This window comes from Talpa occidentalis, unplaced genomic scaffold, assembly GCF_014898055.3.
Source record: "Talpa occidentalis isolate TD23 unplaced genomic scaffold, MPIMG_talOcc4v2.1 talOcc4.4, whole genome shotgun sequence".
Classification (NCBI taxonomy): domain Eukaryota; kingdom Metazoa; phylum Chordata; class Mammalia; order Eulipotyphla; family Talpidae; genus Talpa; species Talpa occidentalis.
The window spans coordinates 101,870,718-101,892,712 of record NW_023604295.1 but is presented as its reverse complement, the minus strand read 5'-3'; the positions used below and the strand labels follow the sequence as shown (position 1 = coordinate 101,892,712).

The following is a 21,995-nucleotide window of genomic DNA, read 5'->3' as shown; positions in this document are numbered from 1 at the left end:
ATCCTGTGGAACCAGCCTCACATCAGAGAGGGATGCACTCTTATGAGTCCTGCCTTCTGGCTTGTTTCCATCCCAGGAAGGGGGATTTGGTAGAGGAAAAAGGAAAGGAGGCTGGACCCAAGGCTGATGAGCCTTCAGAATGTGCCAGCTCTGTGTGCATGTATGACTGTTTATGTGTGTATGATGTGTGTATATGTGCACTGTGTGTCTGTGTATGTATATAGGTGTTCACATACATGTAGGCACATGTGCATGTGTTCATTCACATATATATAGTTGCATGTGTGCCTGTACATAGATATGTATATACATATGTGTGTGCATATGTCTATTTTGTGTGTGTTATGTCTGTTATATGCACATGCATGTGTGTATTGTATGTATGTGCACATATATATGTATATGATGTGTGTATATATATGTACACATACCTGTAGCTGTTTGCATATGGGTGTGCATGCATGTCTGTTATATGTATATGTTTGAGTATGTGTATATGCACTTGTGCACGTGTATATGTGTAAACATTGCATCTTTGTGTGTTATAGAAATGTGTATGTATGTGTATGCACATGTGTCTGCATGTGTGCATCTATTATGTACATATGCATGCACATAATTATGCATGTGTTTGTACATATGTATTGTGTATATAACTGCATTTGTGTGTGTGTGTGTGTGTGAAGTTTGATGAGCTGATTTCACCTGATGCCTTTGTAGGCAGTTCCTTGAGTTCTGGAAATTTCTTAAGTGAGGAGAGATTATTGGGCTAAGTGGAGAGCTTCCAGAGGAGGCTGCTGTGAAGGGAATCGCACACATTGGAACGTCCATGTCTGGTAATTAACTCCGACATGAGATGCATGCCCGTGAGGGTAGCACACAGGGGTCTTGCACAGACACTGCTTATTGTCCACATGTGACTCTCCTGGCCCCTTGACTGTCCCTGGCTGCTTCCTCTTTCCCTGTCCGTCAGATCCTCTAGCTACCCACATCATGGGAATAAGGAAAACACACTCAGGAGAGAAATCTACTCTAATAACTCCCCATTCATTCCAAGGCCAAAAAAAATCAATTGAAATTTATCTGGTCTGATGGGTGAGAACTTTATAGAGGAGCAGTGACAGCCCCAGGCCTTGGCATCAAATAAACCAACTCCCCTTCTGCTCTGTAGCCCCATGGCTGTGTGATCTTGGGTTCCACACTAACTCTCTTAACTTCAGTTTCTTCCTTCCTTGCTCAGTGGGGTGAATAGTACCGGTTTCACATATGAAACAGTGTTGGTGAAAAGTTTTTTCATGGTAAACACTTCGAGTGTTAGTATAGTACTAACTCTCTGGAGGGCTGGATTTCTTTTTTTTCCTTTGATGATTCAATCATGCTAATTAAGGCAGAAAAGCCTGAGCTAAATTAGGCAAATCCAAGAGAACCTTAGCTCTGGGCAAAATGATTTTGTGAATGGAGTTTTCCTGTGTTTGAATTGTAGGCCATGCCGGGGGCAGGCAGGCAAAAGGGGGGCGGGTTTGTTATCCCTCCTCATGCTGCAACCACCGCATGGGGGCTTGGGAGCATTTTTCTGGTCACTGACTGCTAGAAGCTACTCTTTTGTATCAGTCATGGCTTTTTGGTGGCCCGTGACAGAAAAACATGACTCAATTTTGAAAGAAGTGTCTTGGCTCATGGAAGGGAGTGATGCAGAGATTGATAGGGGCTGGGCTTAGCCTTAGGATCTTCTTTCTCTCCACCCCCCCTTTTTTTCTCTCCTACCTTCTTTCTCCTCTCTCTCCTCTGTGGTGTTGACTCTGTGTGGTGTTGACGCCACTTGGTTATACGTCTGCAGCAGCTCCAGCCCCTACAGCCTCATCCATCCTTCCTGCCTGGGAAAAACAGCGTCTCCTCCTGTTTCCTTTTGTAGAAGCACTGGAATTAGGGCTGATTGGGCCTGACAAGCTCAGCCTGAATCCCAGATCTGCCCTCAACCAGTCCTTTTAGCCAGAAAATACAGGGTCCTGATTTGAACACCCAGGTCCTGTGCCCCACCCCTGGGCTGTGCAGAGACAAACTGCAACCTGAGCTCAAAAGAGCAGGAGGAAATGATTCCTTAGGAGAAATTGGGATGCAGGTGTCAGAAAGAGAACTAGGTGCTAGGTAAGAAAGAATAATCTGACAGACCTTAAGTGCTTTTCAGGCCATGATCCTCACAACAGCCCAATTTACTGATGAGAAAACAAAGGCACAGAGCAGCTGTTAAATTACCTCCAGTCATAGGACTAAAAAGTGCTGACATTTAACCCTCAGTGCTGACAGTAGGCAGCTCTCTTGCTGACAGATACGCTGTTTATACCTAGCCCATCTTTTCCCATGAAGTCCTGCCCACTGCAGTGCTTCAGAGCATGACTCCAGAAGGGACTCCTGGGTTGCGTTGCTGTGAGCTCATTGAATTCAAGTTCCCAATGTTGAAGGCTTTTTCTCACAGTACAAGATATGGGTGGCATCCCCTTCCTGAGCTGTCACCCAGGAATTAGTCCCACTTGCTTTCTCAACTGTGAGAGGCCTGCCCCCCAGTGGGTGGGCCTCTGACCTCAGGCTCCTCTCTCCTTCCCACCCCTCCCCTGCCCTCTTCAGGTAAACCACTGAGATAAGTCAGGGCTCCCCATCCAGGGCCTCCCACCCACTCTTTATCTTTTTCTCTTGCCACCAAAAGGCCTGTAATTAGGAAACATTAGCAGGCTCAAAACAGCTTTCATACCTGAAACATCCTCTGTAATTGCTCTCAGCAGTGCTCTTCCCTGGCTATTAATGTCACTTTTATGAAGCAAGGAGGAACAAAACACCCTGAGGCACTTAAAACATTTTTTTATATAATATGCGTCTTTGAGGAATGGAAGTTTAAAATCACCTGTCTGACAGAGACAGTGACAGACAAAGGCTTGGGGGCTCAGGACAGAGCTGTGGAGGAGGGCCCCCGGGAGTAGAAGGCAGGCCCCGAGGTTCAGTGAATGTAACAATGTGGGGTGGGGTGGCCCAGACTGGGTGAATCCCCAGGGAGGAGCGAGGTGGTCCAGATGAGGGCAAAGGGCACATTTCTGCCTGGTTCATCCTTTGTGGTGGTTCTCTATGAGCTTTTTTGTTGACTTTTAACAGGGAGGTGAATCTAATATTACTGATCACCAAGGTCCTTGAGTAGCAATTAATTATTTCACTGATTGCAGAAGTGCATCTGGTATGACTGCGTGGAGGGTATGGCTCTAGGGGGACAGGAAGCTAGAGAACAAAAGAGATACTGATCAAGAGAGGTGTTCACTAGTTTACCACATTAAAGAACTTTGGGCGTTGTGGTGGTTCACACGAACCTCATTGTCTGATAGATTTCTTAAATATTTTTGCTCTTATAAATGGCTCACAGACTCAGATCATCAGGGAAACAGGAGATATTCCTGTCCACAAACTCTGGGAGGGAACCCCAGAGGTCACCCAGCCCCGTCCCCGCTCTCGGAGGCAAGCTTAACTCTCCTTTGCCTGGACAGATGATTGTCGTGTTCTGTGAAACCTTCCCCAGGAACGTGGTTCCTTGTCCCAACCCTGGGAATCTTCTCTCACTGGTATGTGAACCTGAGGACCAGCTGCCTGAAGGGAGTTCTCCCCACACTGAGAGGAGGCTGTGGAAGAAAAGGGGCCTGACGCAGGATGGAGCCAGGGGCCAACGGGAGGAACTCATACTTCCTCACTCCATTTACCTCCGTGAAGGAAAGAAATATAATATTGGGGGAGACAAAGCATCTGAAGAACGGTGAAGCAGATTTCAGCAGCCTTCAGAAGAGGGGCGTGGGGACGGGAGGAAGAAAGGAGGTCCAGGTGGTAGATCTGGCTCCAGGAGGGTGAGTGGAGGCTCGGGAGACTTCTGCCTTTGGCTTTCACTCCAGTTATGGCCGAAAATATTTGTACATTTGACCTTCCACACTTCTGGTCATATAAATGAGCAGGTTTAGGATTTAGAATCTCATGTCCTGCATTTATTTCCATTTCCCTCTGAATTCTTTAACTTCTCCCAGCCCATTTTCTGCTTCTACAACCTGGGTAATATAAGATCATATTTACAGAGTGCTTGGCAGGATTAAATTGTGTTTACCTCCTTTGTAAACCATAAAGCTCAGTCAATATGTCTTGCCCTGACTAGGACTAGTGGTCACAATGACTATTGTTTGAGGGACTTTGCCTGCAAGGGAGGGGGGTGGGAACTGATTGAGGGGGACCCCAAGCAACAAGATCAGCATCCAACGCTTTGGTTAGGTTATTGCTCTTTGCATAAAGAGCATCAGAGCATGTTATTAAAAGCAATGCTATTATTATTAATAATAGTGATAACTACATGCTTAGTAGTTACTGTTAATTAACTGCCAACTGTGTACCAGGCATTGAACATTACAGTATTATCATGACTGAAGCCAGGCGGTTTCCCTTCCGTTTGAGAGTGCACATGGAGGCTTGGAGTCATTATCCAAAGCCGCAGGATGGCTTAGGGGTCTGACAGGCCCCAGCGTTGTCTCACCACAAAGCTCATGCTTGTACCCCTACCCTGAAGGAATGAGAAGAAGGGATCTGGAGTCATATTTTCTTGAAAAACCAGAGGCAAGATAAGGCAGAAATTTCTCAGTGTATTTGCATAGGGAAGGTGTAGGTTTGAAAGCCCTGGTCAGTGGGTGGCAAGCAGCGAAGTGTGGGGAAAGGAGAGATTAGGGTTAAAATAAGGGGGGTGCACTTGTATGGGGAATATGAAAATTAAAAAAATAAAAATAAAAAAAAGAATCATTTCTAAAGCGAGCTCTATGGGGAAGGGTGGAACAAAGGTGTGGGAACAGAGTAGCAGGCTCAGGAGGAACCAGGAGGAGCCACTCCCAGGGCTGGTGAGGCTGTCCAGGGATCCAGAGGAGGACACAGGTGGTCCCTATGGTAGGGCTTATGGGTCAGCTCCCACCCCAGACCTTGGCAAATGTTCAGGAAGTGAGGACTTCTAGGAAGGGGGCGAGGAGAGGGACCTCAGTGAACTCCTTTTTCCTCCCTGGTGATCTCAGTGTCATATCTACAGAGCAGCCCCTTCTCCATGTTGGTGCATCCTTGTCTTTCTGCATGCTGTCTCACTCACCACTCTTTCACGGGGAGGCAGGTTTGTCCAACATATCTCCCAGTGTCCCAGAGGACAGCCAATATGAAAGATGCTGGAGTCATGACTCAACTACACTTGCCAAATGAGTTTTGCCTTGAAACTAAATAGGCACTGGCAATGGTCTATGTTTGCCTTTCAGTGCAAACAGTTCCTTGTGCAGCCCCAAGTTGGGTGCAGGTGGGTGGTGCCTCAGGTGGCCAGGACTCCCCTGTGGCTGACCATGGTATCTATTCATGGGGACTGACCATAGGATACAGGTGCAGGAAAGGCCAGACCAGGCTGGTGGAATCAGGAGCAATCCAGGTACAGTTGTAAGTGATGATGGCCCCATTCTTGCTGTGCTGACTTGGGTACATCTTTATGTTGGGCTTATTCTGAAGATTGAGTTTTAAAAGGAACATCAGAAAATGTGGAGCTTGTCCAGTGGGGGGGTGAGGGGTAAATCAGTGATAATGTCCTTAAAAAAATGTTTGTGGGCCCAGGAACCTCAGTGCAGAGATCATCTGAAGCAGAGTCTAGGAAGCAAAGGAATGAGTCAAAGCCCTGTCCCTGATTTCCAGGGCCAACCGCCAACAGCTGCCATCCCAGGATAAAACTGTCCCCCAAAGTGGGTCACCTACAATGGCCACATCCCACTAATCAGAGGGGATGGACAAGGAGAAGGGGAGTAAGTCCTCTTCCCAGGCCAGATTTGATTTTCTTGCACCCTAAGAATGGGAATTTTCTTCTGCTTCAGGAATGGGAGGAAGGCCAGCCTCTTCCTCTCCCCATCCCTACTTCCATGGCTTGCTGTCTTGTCTGCAGGATCCAGCTGGCCCCCAGTAGTGTGGCCCATGAAAAATCAAAACTTTCTGTGTCCTTGGCATGAGGTGCCTGCTTTCCCCACTGTAACTGTAACACCGTAACCCAGTGTGGTGGCCCAGCTTCTGCTGTGCATCCTGAGCAAAATCCCTCCAAACTGAAGTGCTGGCAGTCTCTTCCAGGAGTAACGCTGCTCCCCATCACTGGAGCCCAGATTGGGGGCAGGACAGTACGAGGCAGCTGGGGCCTGGGCCCTGCAGCTCCCGCCCCTGCCTTGTTCGACAAGGCCGTGTTGGGCAGCAGTGAGGACCACATTCAATCGACAGCTTAAGATAATCACATGTGTGAGGCACTGGGATAATGACAGCTGAATACCCTGCCACCGTTGCCATAGTGACCAGCCAAGCACCGGTTCCCTCCTTTTTTCTTCCTTGTTTTCTGGGCCTCCTTGTTATAGGGCTGGCTGGTGGGGTGGGGGATGAGTTTGGGAAATGGGAAAGAGGAGGAAGGGGGGAGGGGAGACCCAAGAGGGCAACCCATTATATGCTCTTTAAATACCCCAGCTGGAGGTGTTTTAAATCTCAACAGAGACAGAGAGAAACAGTGTCTTAATCCCCAGCTCCCTGTGAATTATTTAAAGGGATCTTGTCAGAAGGATGAATTTGTCACTGTTGCAGTGTCAACAGCAGCAGCAGCTGTCATAATGGCTGAGGACCCCACTCCAGGCAGGGCCTGGTACGGAAAGCTGCTGCCTGGTGGAAGTGACAGTGGCCCCAAGGACTATGGACACGGAGCCCCCTCCTGAGGCACAAGCCCTCAGTGTTTCTCTGGGCATGCTGGCAGAAACCAGGGCTATGAAATGTGCAGGATGCAGAGATGCATGCCATCTGGACCTTGGGCCTGTTAACCTTGCCGTCTTTTACTGTGGCCCTATCACTCGCAGCTGTGGGCGGTCTCTGTATAGTGAGGGGCAGCCCTGTCCTGGCGAGAACAAAGCTAACCAGTGCTCCTATGGCATTGGATCAGTAGGCACACCCACACGAGAGCACACAAGTCCCACTTGGGCCACAGTCAGCATCCCCAACTACACACACACACACACACACACACACACATCCATGTCTGAACATTTACACACATGCATGTACCCATCAAACACATGCACATGCACACACACACACAAGGATGATGTACAGTCACAGACAAGCAGACAGGACTCATTGATCATACACATCTTGTTTGTTTTTTTTAAAGGATTTATTTTATTTATTTATGCATATAAAAACTAGGTGTAGGCCAGAGGTGCAGGGAGGGGGCGGGCGTGAGAGCATTCACCAGAGACAGAGTGGGGAGCACAGCATGAAGATTTACTGAAATACACTGCTGAGGGGAGCAGTGGGTGAGATAGGAGAGGTCTGCTGTGCCATGTGGTTTAGCTCCCTAGCCAGGGATCGAACTCAGGCTGTGGCCATGATAGCATGATAGTGCTGAGACGTAACCCCTATGCCACCAGTGAGGCCCTGATCATACACATATTAGAGGGAGAACCAAGAAGTAAAAGGAAAGAGAGACTTAGCATGAGTCTCTGGAGGCCTGATATTCATAACTGACTTGCAGGGGTTTGTTTCACCTTTGATCCTCATAACTGCCTAGTGAGGTAGGTACTGTCAGTGTCCTGTGTTAATGGAGGAAACAGAGGTGAGAAGTGTTTGAAGGCTGTCCTGTTGTAACAAAGCCAAGTCTGGCTGATTTGTGGCCTATGAACTGAACTGTGATAAAGCACAGCTCACCTTCATGCTAGGGTTCAGGATTAGGCAGGATGACAGCAGTCCTCCTTCAAACCCAACCCTTGCACGCACACACGTTACAACGATCCAGAGATAGTCCCCCACCTCACTATAGTATTTCTTGCAATTTACCTTTATCCCAGGTTCAAAAGAATTTTGTGGAGACTCTTAGAAACCTCACTGGGAAACAGTGAGTCTGTTCTCCATATTCTGGTTATTTCCATAATCTTTGTCCCTCATCCCTAGTCTCGTCTCCTTCTGCTTCCCAGGGAGAGAGCGGATACTTAGGAAACTCATTACCACTGCCACTGCAATATACAAGCCTTTTCAAGTCCCCCCCGGCTTCTGGAAGCAGTGCCCTGCCCCAAGTCAGCCTCCCAGCTCTTTGGCACACTATAGGGGACCATGGTGACAAATAGGAGGGCTGTTCCTGCCCTCCCAAGCCAGCACATCTGGGAGGTAAATTAAGCATATTGGGAGGTGAGCTGGTGCTCGCAGCCCTCAGGGGAGCCATTTGAGTACATTGAGTACCTCTCTGCCTTGGTTGGTTGGTGTACTAAATGGTAGATCCCTCCGGGCTTGTAGGAATTTATGCCCCACGGACCACATTTTACATTTTAATTAGCCCACTAGTTTATCTAATATCCCAGGTCTTTCAGGCTTAGGCTACTGTCTACCCGGAGCTGCATCCTTGGGGTCCAGGCTGATGGGCGGCAGTGGCGCTGGCCCAGTCACGGTGACTGCTGCTCTGTGGACCCTCAGGTGTCCTGTGGTCTCTGGGAAGCTGTTGCTGCCTGGGCTCAGTGGGTCTCTTTGTAGAGACAGCCATCTCTAGAAGGGGCCTAAAAGCAGATGTGGGTTTCTCTTGGTAGGAGTGCCAGGAAGCTCCGTTATGGTCCCACAGGGGCACAGTGGCAGTGACCGAGTGAACAGTAGACTCCCTCAAACAGGAGTTTGGGCCCAAATACGGGCTGACAATGGAACCAAAGTTTCTGAGCAGTGTCCTGTATTGTCTCCTTGTGGTCTGAATTGGTGGTTGATGGTGGTCCAGGCCGACTGGATTGCCTGGTCGAGAGAAGGAAACCCTAGGGATTCCTGGAGGGACAGGGAGAGGCTGCCAAAACTTTAGTCCCTGCACCTGCTGACCAAGGGGCAGGATTATTTGTCTAAGATGGAGGAGATCATTTCCACACCTTGATGTGTGATGTGTCAGCCAGGGGTGGATCCTGAGGTTAACATAACAATGATGAAGCCCATGATGATAGTAATATAATAATTGGTACTTAGTGAATGGTAGTTATGTGCACGTACAGTGCTAGATGAGCTCCTTCCCTGATCTTTTATCCTCATGACACCCTGCAAGGTAAATAATATTGTGCAGACAAGGAAACTGAAGCTCAGAAAGTTGTTTCTGGTCACAAATTGTAACTGCCTGAGGTGGGGTCCTCTTGGGCCTCCTTTACTCCTACTTTCCCAGTACTCATTGCTCTTTGGCACCCACACTGGCTGCCTGGCTTTCTTGGCAATGTGCCAGGCCCACTCTTGTTCTTGTTCCCTGAGTCTGGATTGCTTCTCTCATGTACCGTTCAGTCTGGTGACCCCTGTGTGCCATTCAGATCTTTGCTTAAAATGACACCTTCCCTGAGGACCCCAGTGCCAGCTGGCACTCTATCCCCTCACCTGCTCCTTAATACTATTAAACACTACTGACTTTCTCTTTTGTTTGCTTGTTCAGCTTCAGGTTTGCTCTATGAGATTATGAGGTCCAAAGGTTCAGGAACTTTGTCTCATATCCACTGCTCTGTCACAATATTGCTTGGGAATGTAGTAGATGCTCAATTCTTTTTTTATTTTTAATGCATCAAATGAGGTGGATTTAAAACAAATCAGAAGAGCTAGGATCTTGTTAGGCTTAATAGAGGCAAAAAAAAAAAAAAAAAAAAAAAAAACAACCCAAAAACAAACCCTATGCCAGTTACTTCTGTCCTCCTCTATCAGTGTGCAGAGGAAGTATCCTTTCCTGGCGGGCCCTACAGAAACAGCTTATCCATGGAAGTTCCAATGATGTAGCATTTTGGTCGCTGTCAAGCATTCCAGGAGGAGCAGGGTCTCAGAGTGGCAGTGACCTAGAGGGGAGAGAAAAACCAGTAGGGTAAGGGGGAGGGCTAGACAGAAGAGCTGTGAAGGAGATAGGAGAAATAGACTTTGCAGCAGTGCAGGGAGGAGCCAACTATCACAAATCTTTCCAGAACTCCATGCTTGGAACTATCTTCAGAGGTTTATAGAGGAATCAGCTCATTTCTTTCAACTTCACCATACAGTGGCTCTTCATTTTTGAGGAAAAAATAATTGTATGTTAGGGCCTCCCTTGTGGCACAAGGGGTTAAGCACAGCACTGTGAAGCTATCCGCAACCTCTGCAGCACAGTTTAGATCCCTGGCTGGCCAGGGAGCTACCCACATGGTGCAGCAGACCTCTCTTGTCTCTCCCGCTGCTCCCCTCAGCAGTGTATTTCAGTCAGCCTGCCTGCTGTGTTCCCCACTCTGTCTCTGGTGAATCCTCTCACCCCCACACCTCAGGCCTGTACCCCAGTTCTTGTATGCATCAATAAATAAATCTTTTAAAAAAAAAGAAAGAATTGTATCTTAGCTTGCTTCTCCATCCGACTCATCAGACTTGGTTCCAATTGACCTGTGCCTGTATCCAAAATCCCAGCCCACCTTGGAGATATCAAAGAAGGTATTAGAGTCTCTAAAGATTTTTTTAGAAATCAGTGTAGATGGAACAGTGGATAGAATTCATTGAATTGGTTTTGAAGGAAAACAGTATGTTTTAACACACACACAGTGAGACTGCACATAATCAATATGCACTGTCCCAATGTCAGCTGGTACTGCAGACATGTCTGCATAATAGACCTACAAGCTCTGACTTCCAACAAGCACTCTAACAAACCATGATCTTGGAGACACCCAGAGGTGTCATTCTCCTACATCAAAGTCGTGATCTGAAAGTCTGAACAAGTACTTTCTAATGGGTGTCATTGTTTTCTTTATTATGCTTATCTCAAGGACAGGTGGTCCATCTGCATCAATAATAGTGTCCTTCCAGAGGCTCATAATATTCTGCTCCTTGTGCAAGGCTGTTTTATTTCTTTCTCTCTCAGGGAGAAGTGAGCCTGGTGGCACCTGCAGTAAGTCCCTAGTAGTAGACCAGGGACAGAAGAGGCCGAGAAGTTAAGGAACAGACCAGGGTCTTGCTCATTCCCTCAGATTTCTAGTATTTATTGAGGACCAGGCACTGGGAATATGGAGAGGTCCCCCACATAGTCCAGGCCACTAAAGCTAGTCCATGGGGAGACAGAGTTGTACTTTAGGAAGCTTATAGGGACCAGGGAAGCTAGGAAAAAATGGCAGAGTGACTCAGAGGGGAAAGAAAAGTCAGTAAGGTAAGGGGAGGGCTAAATAGAAGAGCCGCAAAGGAGATAGGAGAAGCAGGATTTGGGACTAATTCTGGGGCAGCAATAAGGAGGGACATGGGGAGGGCAGTCCAGAGTGCTTCCTAGACCTCGGCTGTCCATGAAGAGAGGTGGGGATATAGCAGGATTGCCAAGGATGAGACAGTGAGTGCCAGGTGATTGTTGGGAGGTGTTCACCAAGTGTCTGGATGAACAAGTCTGGGGTGTTGGGGAAAGGTCAGTGATGTGCCTCATGGTGATTGCAGTCTCATGTATAGATGAGCTCACCCAGGATAAAAAGTGAGAGAAGAGAGTACAGGTGGAGCTCTGAGAAACCTGTGGATTTCACTGGTCTCAGATATTACTGAATAAAAATGCTATAGCATAATTTACAAGGCTAAATGCATGGAATTATTTAGCTTGTTGAAATGAGCCAATGAATTAGTCACAACGTAATTCCCTGTCCTCAAGGAGCTCACAACCATCTAACAAAACCGAAGTCGCACACGCACATGAAACAATTAATGAATAGTTCGAAACAGGGTATTATCAAATGCTAAATTGTGTGGAATAAGCTCAGTCATGCTTTAAGCATTTGGAAACATGCTAGTTGAATATAAGCTGGGAAGGCGTCTTGGAGGGTGTAAGATCTCAGTCTCCTGAAAGGAGGGAACTACAAAGAGAAGTTGGCTCTGCTGCCCATCAACTGCCTGACTTCAGGCCAGCTATTGAAGGTCTCTGGGCCTCAGTGTGCCCTTTTGGCAACAAAAGATCTTAGTCAACATGACCCTTTCTGGCTTTCAGGGAAAACTGTAACTCCCTGGTTCTGTGTCTTGGAGGAGTTCAGATGGGAAGGGGGTGGGATAGAAAAAGAGGCATTAGTGCCAGTCTGAGCAACATCAAGGGGCAGAAATGGGCACAGTCTCTGTGTCCAGATGTGAGGGATGTGGCTCTGGTTTAAGCTATTGCCATCTTTCCCTGGTCTCTTGTCACTACTTTCTGACCAAAAAGTGAGCCAGGGCATTAGTCCAGGCATGAGGTAATGCCAGCCATGGCACATGGCCATGGGAATGCAGTAGAGGCCAGAGAGGAGAAACATTGTTCTGGAAGAAATGACAAATTGTGGTGACAAAATAGTGCATTGGCATGGAGGGCACTTTGGGCCTGATACCTGCCTGATTCCAGGCTGAAAAATCAAGTGGTCCTTGAATGGGGCCCAAGATTCTGATTCTGTGTTGGACCGTTGTCCTGATTCTACCGAGGCCCTCAGCATCAGTGATAGCGATGCTTCCTTCGCCACCTGTCCCCTTGCTAGATGCCACCTTTGCTCCAACTTAGGCATCACTTGTTCATGCACACACACACAAAAAAAACTTCATTTTTTTCTTTTTTTCTTTTAAATTTTTAATATATTTTTTACATCATTTTCACTTTTGTACAATGTATGCATTTTCATCTTGGTTATAGTCCCCATAAAATTCCTACCACCCATTCACCCGTGAACTATACCATGGTCCCTTGTGCTCTTCCCACCCCTGTTTTGATCCTTTTCTCTTCCCCACCCCCATTGTATGTCTCTGATTTATAGTTGCCTGTCGATTTTAATTTTTACTTTATTATAATTAGTTTTTTTTCCCCTGATCCAGATGTAGAGGATCCAAAAAACTTGATTGAGTGAATGTCAGTCAGATATAAGGATAATGAGGCGGGAAAGGCATCCCTGTCTGAGTCAGGGAATGGGGTAAACCGGGGTGTGCAGGCTGCCAGGGTCATAGTATTTGTGGATGATAGGCACCATGCCAGTGGTTTTGGGATGTTGAGGTATAGAGTAGACAAAGATGACAATGAGTTTCTTATTAAAGAAAAGTATATTGAGGCATTATTTTGATGTCATAGAATTTACCCTTTTTAAGCATGTAAGTCAATGATTTTTAGTACATTTACAGAATTGTATAACCATCACCATAATTCCACTTTAGAACATTTCCATCACTCCCTGAAAACATTCTTATGCCCCTTCATTCTTATGAAGTCACTCTTCATTCCCATCTCTGGTTCTTTGGAAGTGCTTTCTATGTCTATAGAATTGCATTTTCTACACATTGTACACAATATTCGGTATGTGTAGTCATTCGCAGACTTTTACCTTATGTGGTGTTTTGAGTCTACTTTCTTTCACTTAGCATGTTTGAAAGGTTTATCCATGTTGCTGCATGTACCATTTCATTCTTTTTCATTCTTTTTTATTTCCAAATAATATCCCATTGTCTGACACATCAGGTTTTGTTTCTGTGTTCCCAAGTTGATGGACTTTGACATAAGGTCTCAGGTGCCATGTCAGCATCTACTTGAGAGCTCTGAGAGGGAAGACTACCCTCAGATCACCGTACAGCCAAGATGAACCTTATTATACAAGTAAAGATGTCCAAGAAATATCTTCAATCTTACTTTTTTCCAATCAATTTTTTTTAGACTCTGAGGCCCTTCACCCCCTAGTCCCACTGGCTGGTGAGAATTTCATTCTCAATTAATGGTTATCGCCACCATGCTTTGCAAAGTTCTCAGAGGTCCTACATAGAAAATTCAGATAAGGTCATTGCATTGTCCATAGGCCCATGATTTGCTGATCATGGCATCTCCAGGTGCCCTGGGGTGCATAGAGTTCAGCCAGTGGTGGCTATAGGTTAAAAACTTTGTGTGTGCCTAATTCACCAATAAAAAGTACATCTGAGATGTGGAATTGCTGGGTCAAAGGAGATATGCAGTTCTAATTTTGTTAAATAAAACCAAAATTTTTGTAGAGATGCTATCAAATTGCCCTTTATCTAGCTGCGTATGAGAATGCTTATCTCCTACACTGTCTCTGACATAGTGTGTAATCAGACTTTTGCCTTTGACCACGAACAAAATAAATATCAGAGTGTGGTTAATTATCATTTTGGTCATAATGAATGAGAGTCAGTATCTTTTTATATGTTAAGAACTTTGTCTACTTTCAGTGAATACTTTGCTATCCTTTGCCTACTTCTCTATTTTATTGCTAATGAATGGATTTTCATTGTATGTTAAGAAAATTAACACTTTATTTGTGATAAGTTACAAATAGTTTGTCATCTTTTTTTTTATTTTATGTATGGATGTTTCTGTCATGGCAATTAAGAAATTGTAAAGAACTGAACTTATATATCTATTCATTTATGGCTTCTTCACAATCAGTATCTGTAAGTTTTACTCATGTTTCATTTTAAATTTTTAAAGTTACATTGCATTATACCATTACATTATTCAGCTGTGCATCATTAAAAATCAACATCTATATATACTACATTAAGTATATAGTGTAGTAAATTCAATTCAATCATTCACCATGCAATTTTCCCATCTTCTGTTGCCTTGCCTTCTGGTAACCACTAATTTGTTTTATAGTCTAACTGTTTCTTTCTCTGCCTGACTTATTTCACTACCAAAAACAGTCTTAAGTCCATCCATGTTGTTACAAATGTTAAAATTTCACCCTTTTTATAGCTAAGTAGTATTCCATTATCTGTATATATGTTACATCTTCTTTATCCTTTTGTCTTTCAATGGGCACTTAGATTGTTTCAGGTTTTAGTTATTGTAAATAATGCTGTAAGGAACATGGGGGTATGTATGACTCTTCAAATTAGTGTTTTTGTATTTTTTAGGTAAACACTTAGAAATGGGATAACTGAAACAAATGGAATTTTTATATTTAATTTTTTTGAGAATTCTCCATACTGCTTTCCATAAATATTGCACCAATGTTCAATCCCACTACCAGTGTATGAGGCTTTGCTCCACATCCTCTTCAACACTAGATGTTTCTTGTCTTGTGATTATAGCCATTCTCACAGAAGTGAAGTGGTATCTCTTTTTGATCTGCATCTTCCTAATAAGACATGATGAACATCTTTTCATGTGCCTATTCCCATCTGTATATCTTCTATTGAGAAATGTATAACTAGGTTTTGTGCCTATTTTTTCATTTGTTGTTTGTGTTTGAGTTTTATGAATTCTTTATATATTTTGGATCTTAATTCTTTGTCACCTGTACAATATGCACATATTTTCTCCCATTGAGTAGGATGTCTTTTCATATTAATGCACATTTCTTTCACTGTGCAGAAGCTTTTCTTGATTTGATGTAGTCCTATTTGTTTGTTTTTGCTTTTATTTCCCTTACCATTGTAGTAACATCCCCAAAGACATTCCTGAAGCCAACATCGTGGTGTATTTTGCCCATTTTCTTCTATGTATTTTACGGTTTCAGGTCTTACATCCAAATCTTCAATTATTTTTGAGGTTTTTCTTGTGTGTGGTGTGAGATAGTGGCCTGATTTCATTATTTTGCATGTGGCTGTCCAGTTTTGCCAGTGCCACATATTGAAGACACTTTCCTTGCTCCATTGTATGCTTTGGCTCCTTTGTCATAAATTGTCTAATCACACATATGTGTGATTTCATTTCTGAGCTCTCAATTCTATTTTAGTGATCTTTGTGTCTATGATTATTCCAATATGTGGTTTCACTTTTAATTTTTAAATGTTTGATTCAGGAGAATTTGTCCTGGAGTAAGGTCTGAGGTATAAATGCAAAATTATGTCTTTTTTTTTCCAGATGGTTACCCAGTTGTTACAATTTAAAAATTATTCCTCTTTTTTCCCACTGCTTTGAGTTTTAGCTAACATTTTAAATGTTCAGAAAAACTGTGATTTGACTTTTAAAACATTTCAACAATTACACAAACATCAATAGGCTTGGACAGTGCCCTTTCTTTATATTCTTACGAAGACTCCATTATTTTATCCTTTGCTGATCTGATAAGCAAATCATAGTGTTTTATTGTTATTTCAATGGGAAGGATAATTATAGAAAGGAACACAGGAGGCAATGTGTCAGATGCCCAGAAGTAGAGGCTGAGAAGCTGCCACTGAAGGGTGACCTTCAGAAATCAGTTTGGGGTGGGCAATGAGCCTGACCTTGGGTAATAGAAATTGGATCTTGAACAGGAAATTGGCATCTACAGGGTAGTATATACACCACAGCTTGTAAAATCCCCCCTTTCTCAAGCTCTGGGGAGAAGTATGCCTGGGGACACAACATAGCTGAAAAACTGCTTGGATCATGATCCCCCTAAGGAGACAACTATGGTACTTGGGTCAGGTCAAACCCGTCTGTCTCTGTTCCCCCCCTCCCACTACCCGTCCCAACTGGATTCAGTGAGAACCTAGATATTCTACCACAAATCTTTCCAGTCTTCACTGGTTCTCTTTTACTAGATTATTACAATGACAATCAGTTTTTCTTTTGACGCACTTGAGCTACCCTCCAACCTAGTCTTTACTTTGAATAAGAGAAATCTTTTTAAAAATCAGTCTTAATCACCTGTTTTTTCTTCCATAAAAATCATCAAATGATGTCTAGTTACCCTCAGGATGAAATTCACAGTTCTTGACCATACCTCCCCTCCCCTCAATCTTGTTCCTGTCACCTCCAGTTTTTTATAACTCTCCTGTCATGCAGGCTTCATTCCTCAGTGGCAGAAGGCCACGTTTTCCCACCACAGGATCTTTGCACTTGCGATTCCTGAACTGAGATGCCCCACCCCTTCTCTGCTCCTTCCTGCCCCCAGCCCAGCTAACTTCCATTCATCTGTCCCCTCTCTGCCTGGAAGGTCTTCCCTGATACTCCTCATATATCAGGTACAGCCCCCTCTCTTGGCACCCTGTAATTTTCCTCCTCAGCAGTTAGCACAATTGTAATTATTTAGTTATTTTAATAACCATTCGTCTAATTTCTGTTTCTCTCACTAGATTACAAGCTTCATATTTCTGTATTCCCGGTGGCTAATGGAATGCCTGGCATAAAGTTGGCATTTAGTAAATATTTTTTTTCATTGATGAATGAATGAGGTATAACTATAAAACAATGAGACTGATTCCTCTCATTATAAACAAATAATGTTTGTTCCTCCCTGCTGGGAATGCCATTCCACCCTCCTCTCTATTTACTGAAATCTTCCCTTTCTTCAGGGCCTCCCAACTAATTGCCACTTGCTTGGAAAGCATTTATATCTCTTCTAGCCCACTCTGTGTTTTTCCAGCTCCTGTAGCACCTGCTGGTAGGAGAAGAAAGAAAGAGGGAAAGAAATGAATGTGAGACTCCATGATGGCCTTTTCCCAAGCAATAGGAGTTATTTTCCTTTAATTTCTCTCTATTTTTTCACTTAGAATTTACAGCGATATTCCCCCTAATTTGCTTTGATCGCTCCCTTAGGAGCTGTCATGGAATCAGTTAGATTGGTAGAATTTTATGACTCGAGGTCACCCAGTATGACTCCTCATTTTACAGACGAGAAAACTGAGGCTCAAAGAGGTTAATGTTTGAAACAATTACCTCTGTTGGATTTTATAATACCAATCAGTGTCATTTTCTAAGATAAATGTTCTCAATATCCCAGCTCCATGAGAGTGTAAATCTTCATTCTGTCTATTTAAAGACCTGCTGGTGGTGACAGTCTCAGTGCTAAGGTGAGCCCTGAAGGCTGAGCTTTCTGTCCTGCTCCCACGCAGCAAAGCCGCATCAGTCATGGGTGGGTCAAGGACTCTGACACGAACCCACCTTCAATGGGCCGCAGGCTTCACCTGTGCATTGACAAAGAGGCCCCCTGTGTGTACTGAGACCTTATATAGCCCAACTAGAATAATGTATCCTGGGACCTGCTGTGTTTAAAGAATTGCAGAATAGCAAAAGAAACCTGTCCTTCCCTCAAAGGTCATATTGGGTCAATGGGGAAAATGCTATTTCAAAACAACCCAGGAAAGGGAGAGAGGTCTGAAAATTTGAACTAATACAACTGTCAGCAACTTCTCCCTAATATATGTGCTTTCTGGTTCCAAAAAACTAGGCAAGCAGAACGTAACTTTAGCAAATACATTTAAATAGAACATAATGCAGTCTTTAAAATTGAATAATAAGTGGTTCCTCGACTTCTAAAGAATCGATAAGTACCTTTCTCTTTCAGGGGTTTAATTTGTGCAAGAAGCTACTATGGCATACTTCCCATGAACATATGACTGGCTTTTAACTTTTCTAATGAAGAATTCTAGTTTATATATTTTGATTTCACCCTGCGAATAAGCAGTTAGCGCAGTCCTAAAGAAATAGGTACTATTTGGTAATGTTATCACCACTGCTAAGTAGTCAAGGATCTTAATCATTTTCTCTTTTCACTTGAAGTTGAAATCTCCTGTTCTTCTTTTCTTCTTTAACAAACACAATGAAACCTCCTGCTGTGCCCCTGGTTCTTGGGAACTGGGACCAGAGAACCCCCCCAGTGGGGGTTGCTGTATCCTCTTCCAGCACAAAGAAGAAAGAACAACCCAGAAATTCTTCCTTGGCTTCTGGTCACAGTGGTGCGGTTATGGAAGAAATTCTTTTAGGGACATACCTCCCTGTATTGCCTGTTACTGAAATAAGTTATTAGGTGAATTTTTTTCATTCAAAGCACTTGTTTCTATCTCCTCTCCTCCTCACCTCTTCTAATCACATGACCACACATGAATTGCTTGATATCTCTTCATCAGTAAGTTGGAGATATCTAGTTTTCAAAATTGTTCAAAAGATGGAGAGACATCACTTAAACGCACCATTCCTCCTCTTTCCCTCATTTATAGGACTGCTAAAAATGAGTACTCTTTTTTCCAACATGATCATAATTCCCTTTCCCTTATTAAGAAGCTTCCACATTCCCTAAGTAACAACTTTCTCTTTCATCATTTTTTTTTGCTTGAAATTTGCACACAATGAAGCTTAATTTGCTTCATTAAGGATTTCTCTTAGCAGTCTCTACTCTTACCACTCTTACAATCTAGCTTTTAAAAAAGCATTTGATGCAATAAAACAAAAGTTTATTGAGAAATCTGAAAAACTTTGTATTCATATGCTTTGCAGAGATATAAAGGCACTTTGCCACAGTAGACATTAGGGTCAGATGAGGATTTCCAAGTTGGGGATTCCAGGTAGTCAGACTCCTAATCCACAGATTGGCCACTGAAAGTAGAGAAAGAAAGCCCCTGTCACCATATGGGGCTTAGAGCTGCTGGTTGTCCCACAGATGAAATGAGTCATAGCCTAAGCATGTGAGTTGTGGTCTGATGCAGGAATGCATTCTGGAATGAAGTATGTTATATTTCTGGATGTTTTTCAGAGAAATATTCCTAAATCTTCTCATAAGACATATTTAAAAGCAAGTTAGGGTTAGTTGTGTTAATATCTGAAGTCAAGCAGCTGGACTGGTGAGCTCTTAAGGCCCCTCCAGTGCCAGGCTTCTTCTCTGCTCTACTTCTGTCTTCTCACCCTCTATTTTATGTTTTTGCATGTGTGTGCCTACGGCCTGCTTGATACAGTGGGAAGAAGTCAGTGGCTACGATGAAAACCTGAACACCATTCGCACCTACCAGGTGTGCAACGTCTTTGAGCCCAACCAGAACAACTGGCTGCTCACCACCTTCATCAACCGGCGGGGTGCCCATCGCATCTACACAGAGATGCGCTTCACTGTGAGAGACTGCAGCAGCCTCCCCAACGTTCCAGGCTCCTGCAAGGAGACCTTCAACTTGTACTACTATGAGACTGATTCAGTCATTGCCACCAAGAAGTCTGCCTTCTGGTCTGAGGCCCCCTACCTCAAAGTAGACACCATTGCTGCAGATGAGAGCTTCTCCCAGGTGGACTTTGGTGGAAGGTTGATGAAGGTTAACACAGAAGTCAGGAGCTTTGGGCCCCTTACCCGGAATGGTTTTTACCTCGCTTTCCAGGATTATGGAGCCTGCATGTCTCTCCTTTCTGTCCGTGTCTTCTTCAAAAAGTGTCCCAGCATTGTACAAAATTTTGCAGTGTTCCCAGAGACCATGACGGGGGCAGAAAGCACCTCCCTGGTGATTGCTCGGGGCACGTGCATACCCAATGCAGAGGAAGTGGATGCTCCTATCAAACTCTACTGCAACGGGGATGGGGAGTGGATGGTGCCCATCGGTCGCTGCACCTGCAAGCCTGGCTATGAGCCTGAGAACAGCGTGGCCTGCAAGGGTAAGCCATGGGGATTCTTGAGGCTTCTGTTTCCTGCCCACTTGGGTCAGGGATGAGTCTGCAAGGTTTGCCACTTCTAGCTCTAAATTATACAGGAACAGAAGAGCATAATGGCTTATTATAAAACTCTGGGAATTTCTATCCCCAGTGCTAGACCTGATGATTTTCCAGTTGTATCCTACCAGAATGTCTGAATTCATGGTGGAGGTGTGTGCAAGAATGATGGGAGGGATTCCAAATGGTGTGGATGAGAAATATAGCTTAATAATCACTGACTTATATTTAGTTTTGGGTCACACACACACACACACACACACACACACACACACACCCCTGTACCATGTGTCTAGCCCCATGCTCGGAGACATGAAATTTGGGTTGTCATGGACAGTTCATTCAAGGGTAATTGAGAAGTGAGTGAATTTGGAAAATATTTTAGTTCATTTCAGTCCAGCTCCCACAGCACTCAACTTGGTACTGAATTTATGTAGCTCATTAACTCAAAGCCCTATGGCTTGGCTGTGTTCCTCCAGGGGCTCAATGCCAGATCCTGGGGCAGGGATGGGACCCTGATTTAGTGTGGTCTGGAAGGAGATGAAGCTATTGAAATGGAGGTGGGACTGTTTTATTACCTTTGTTTCTGAATGATGCAGAATGATGCCAACTTTGCAGTTTGGGGTGTCAGGGTACTCTGTGTTCACAATGACTCTCCTTGGTCCTAGGAACACATGCCCAATGAATGGCTATTAATGTGCCGAGCCGCCTGGAGCCTCTGACTTCTCTGGAAATGAATAGAAAGGTTTAGAAGACCTGCAGCTTATCTCTTGCAATAGTGCATGGAAGCTGAGCATGGGGGAATCCAGAGTTGGGGAAAAGAAGATTGCTTTCTTTTATTCTGATTTACTAGTGCCCTTTGAAATTTCAGAGTCTTTCAAGATAGTGTCCCACATAGACCTCAGAAATCACCACCTTGACACTAACTTACCACTCAGTTGCTCCCAATCTTTTGGCAACAACTTGGAGGTTTAGGGCTATACTAACTCCTCTGTTGTGAGTTTCATGCCAGCTGTCTTCGCTGTTGTCATCCCCCACCCAGCAGAGTGCCTGACCATCCCTTGTTTGTCTCAGTTTCTTCCTAACATGCTCCCCAAACACCTGCATGCTAAACACCAGACACATGATTACTAATGCTCATAGCTCTGCGATCCTTTGGACTCAGCTAATTGCCTGGGCTGGGGAACTTACACAGCCTTTCTGAGCCCTGCTGAGAACAGAGAGCATGCCTTTGTGTCTTTATTGGATTTCTTGGTTATGGTACCCTTGATGGATGGTGTGGAAACAGAAGAGAGAAAGTGCCAGATCAAGTGATGAATCACCACAGACAGTTTTAAAACCAGCCAGGCCAGGTCCCACTGTGCTCCTCTTTGTCCTATTGGTTGGGGGTGGGGACAGGAGGCGCCCTCTTTGGCACAAGTCAGGATCTGAGTGTGGACCAATACTCCAGGCTGAGTTCTTAAAGGCACAGGTGTGGCCTCCGCCAGGCACACTTGCAACAGAGCGGGTGATTTCTCCAGGCTTCAAAGGGCTGCACTTGCACTTGTTGGCTGGGGTCCGCTCATTTTTCTCATTATTTCCTGAGTAGAACGGCAGGAACCAGGGGAAGCATTGATTGGTTCTG

At 44.5% G+C, this 21,995-nt stretch overlaps 1 protein-coding gene across 5 annotated transcripts in view; it reads left to right on the top strand.

Moving 5' to 3' along the window:
- Positions 1 to 21,995, top strand: part of EPHB1 (EPH receptor B1) — a 424,222-nt gene that overhangs the window by 124,697 nt on the left and 277,530 nt on the right. For all 5 annotated transcript variants that reach the window (XM_037525939.2, XM_054700814.1, XM_054700812.1 and 2 more), the window contains exon 3: positions 19,636 to 20,317. In XM_037525939.2, the coding sequence (XP_037381836.2) occupies positions 19,636 to 20,317 (682 nt within the window). The remainder of the gene's footprint in view (positions 1 to 19,635; positions 20,318 to 21,995) is intronic.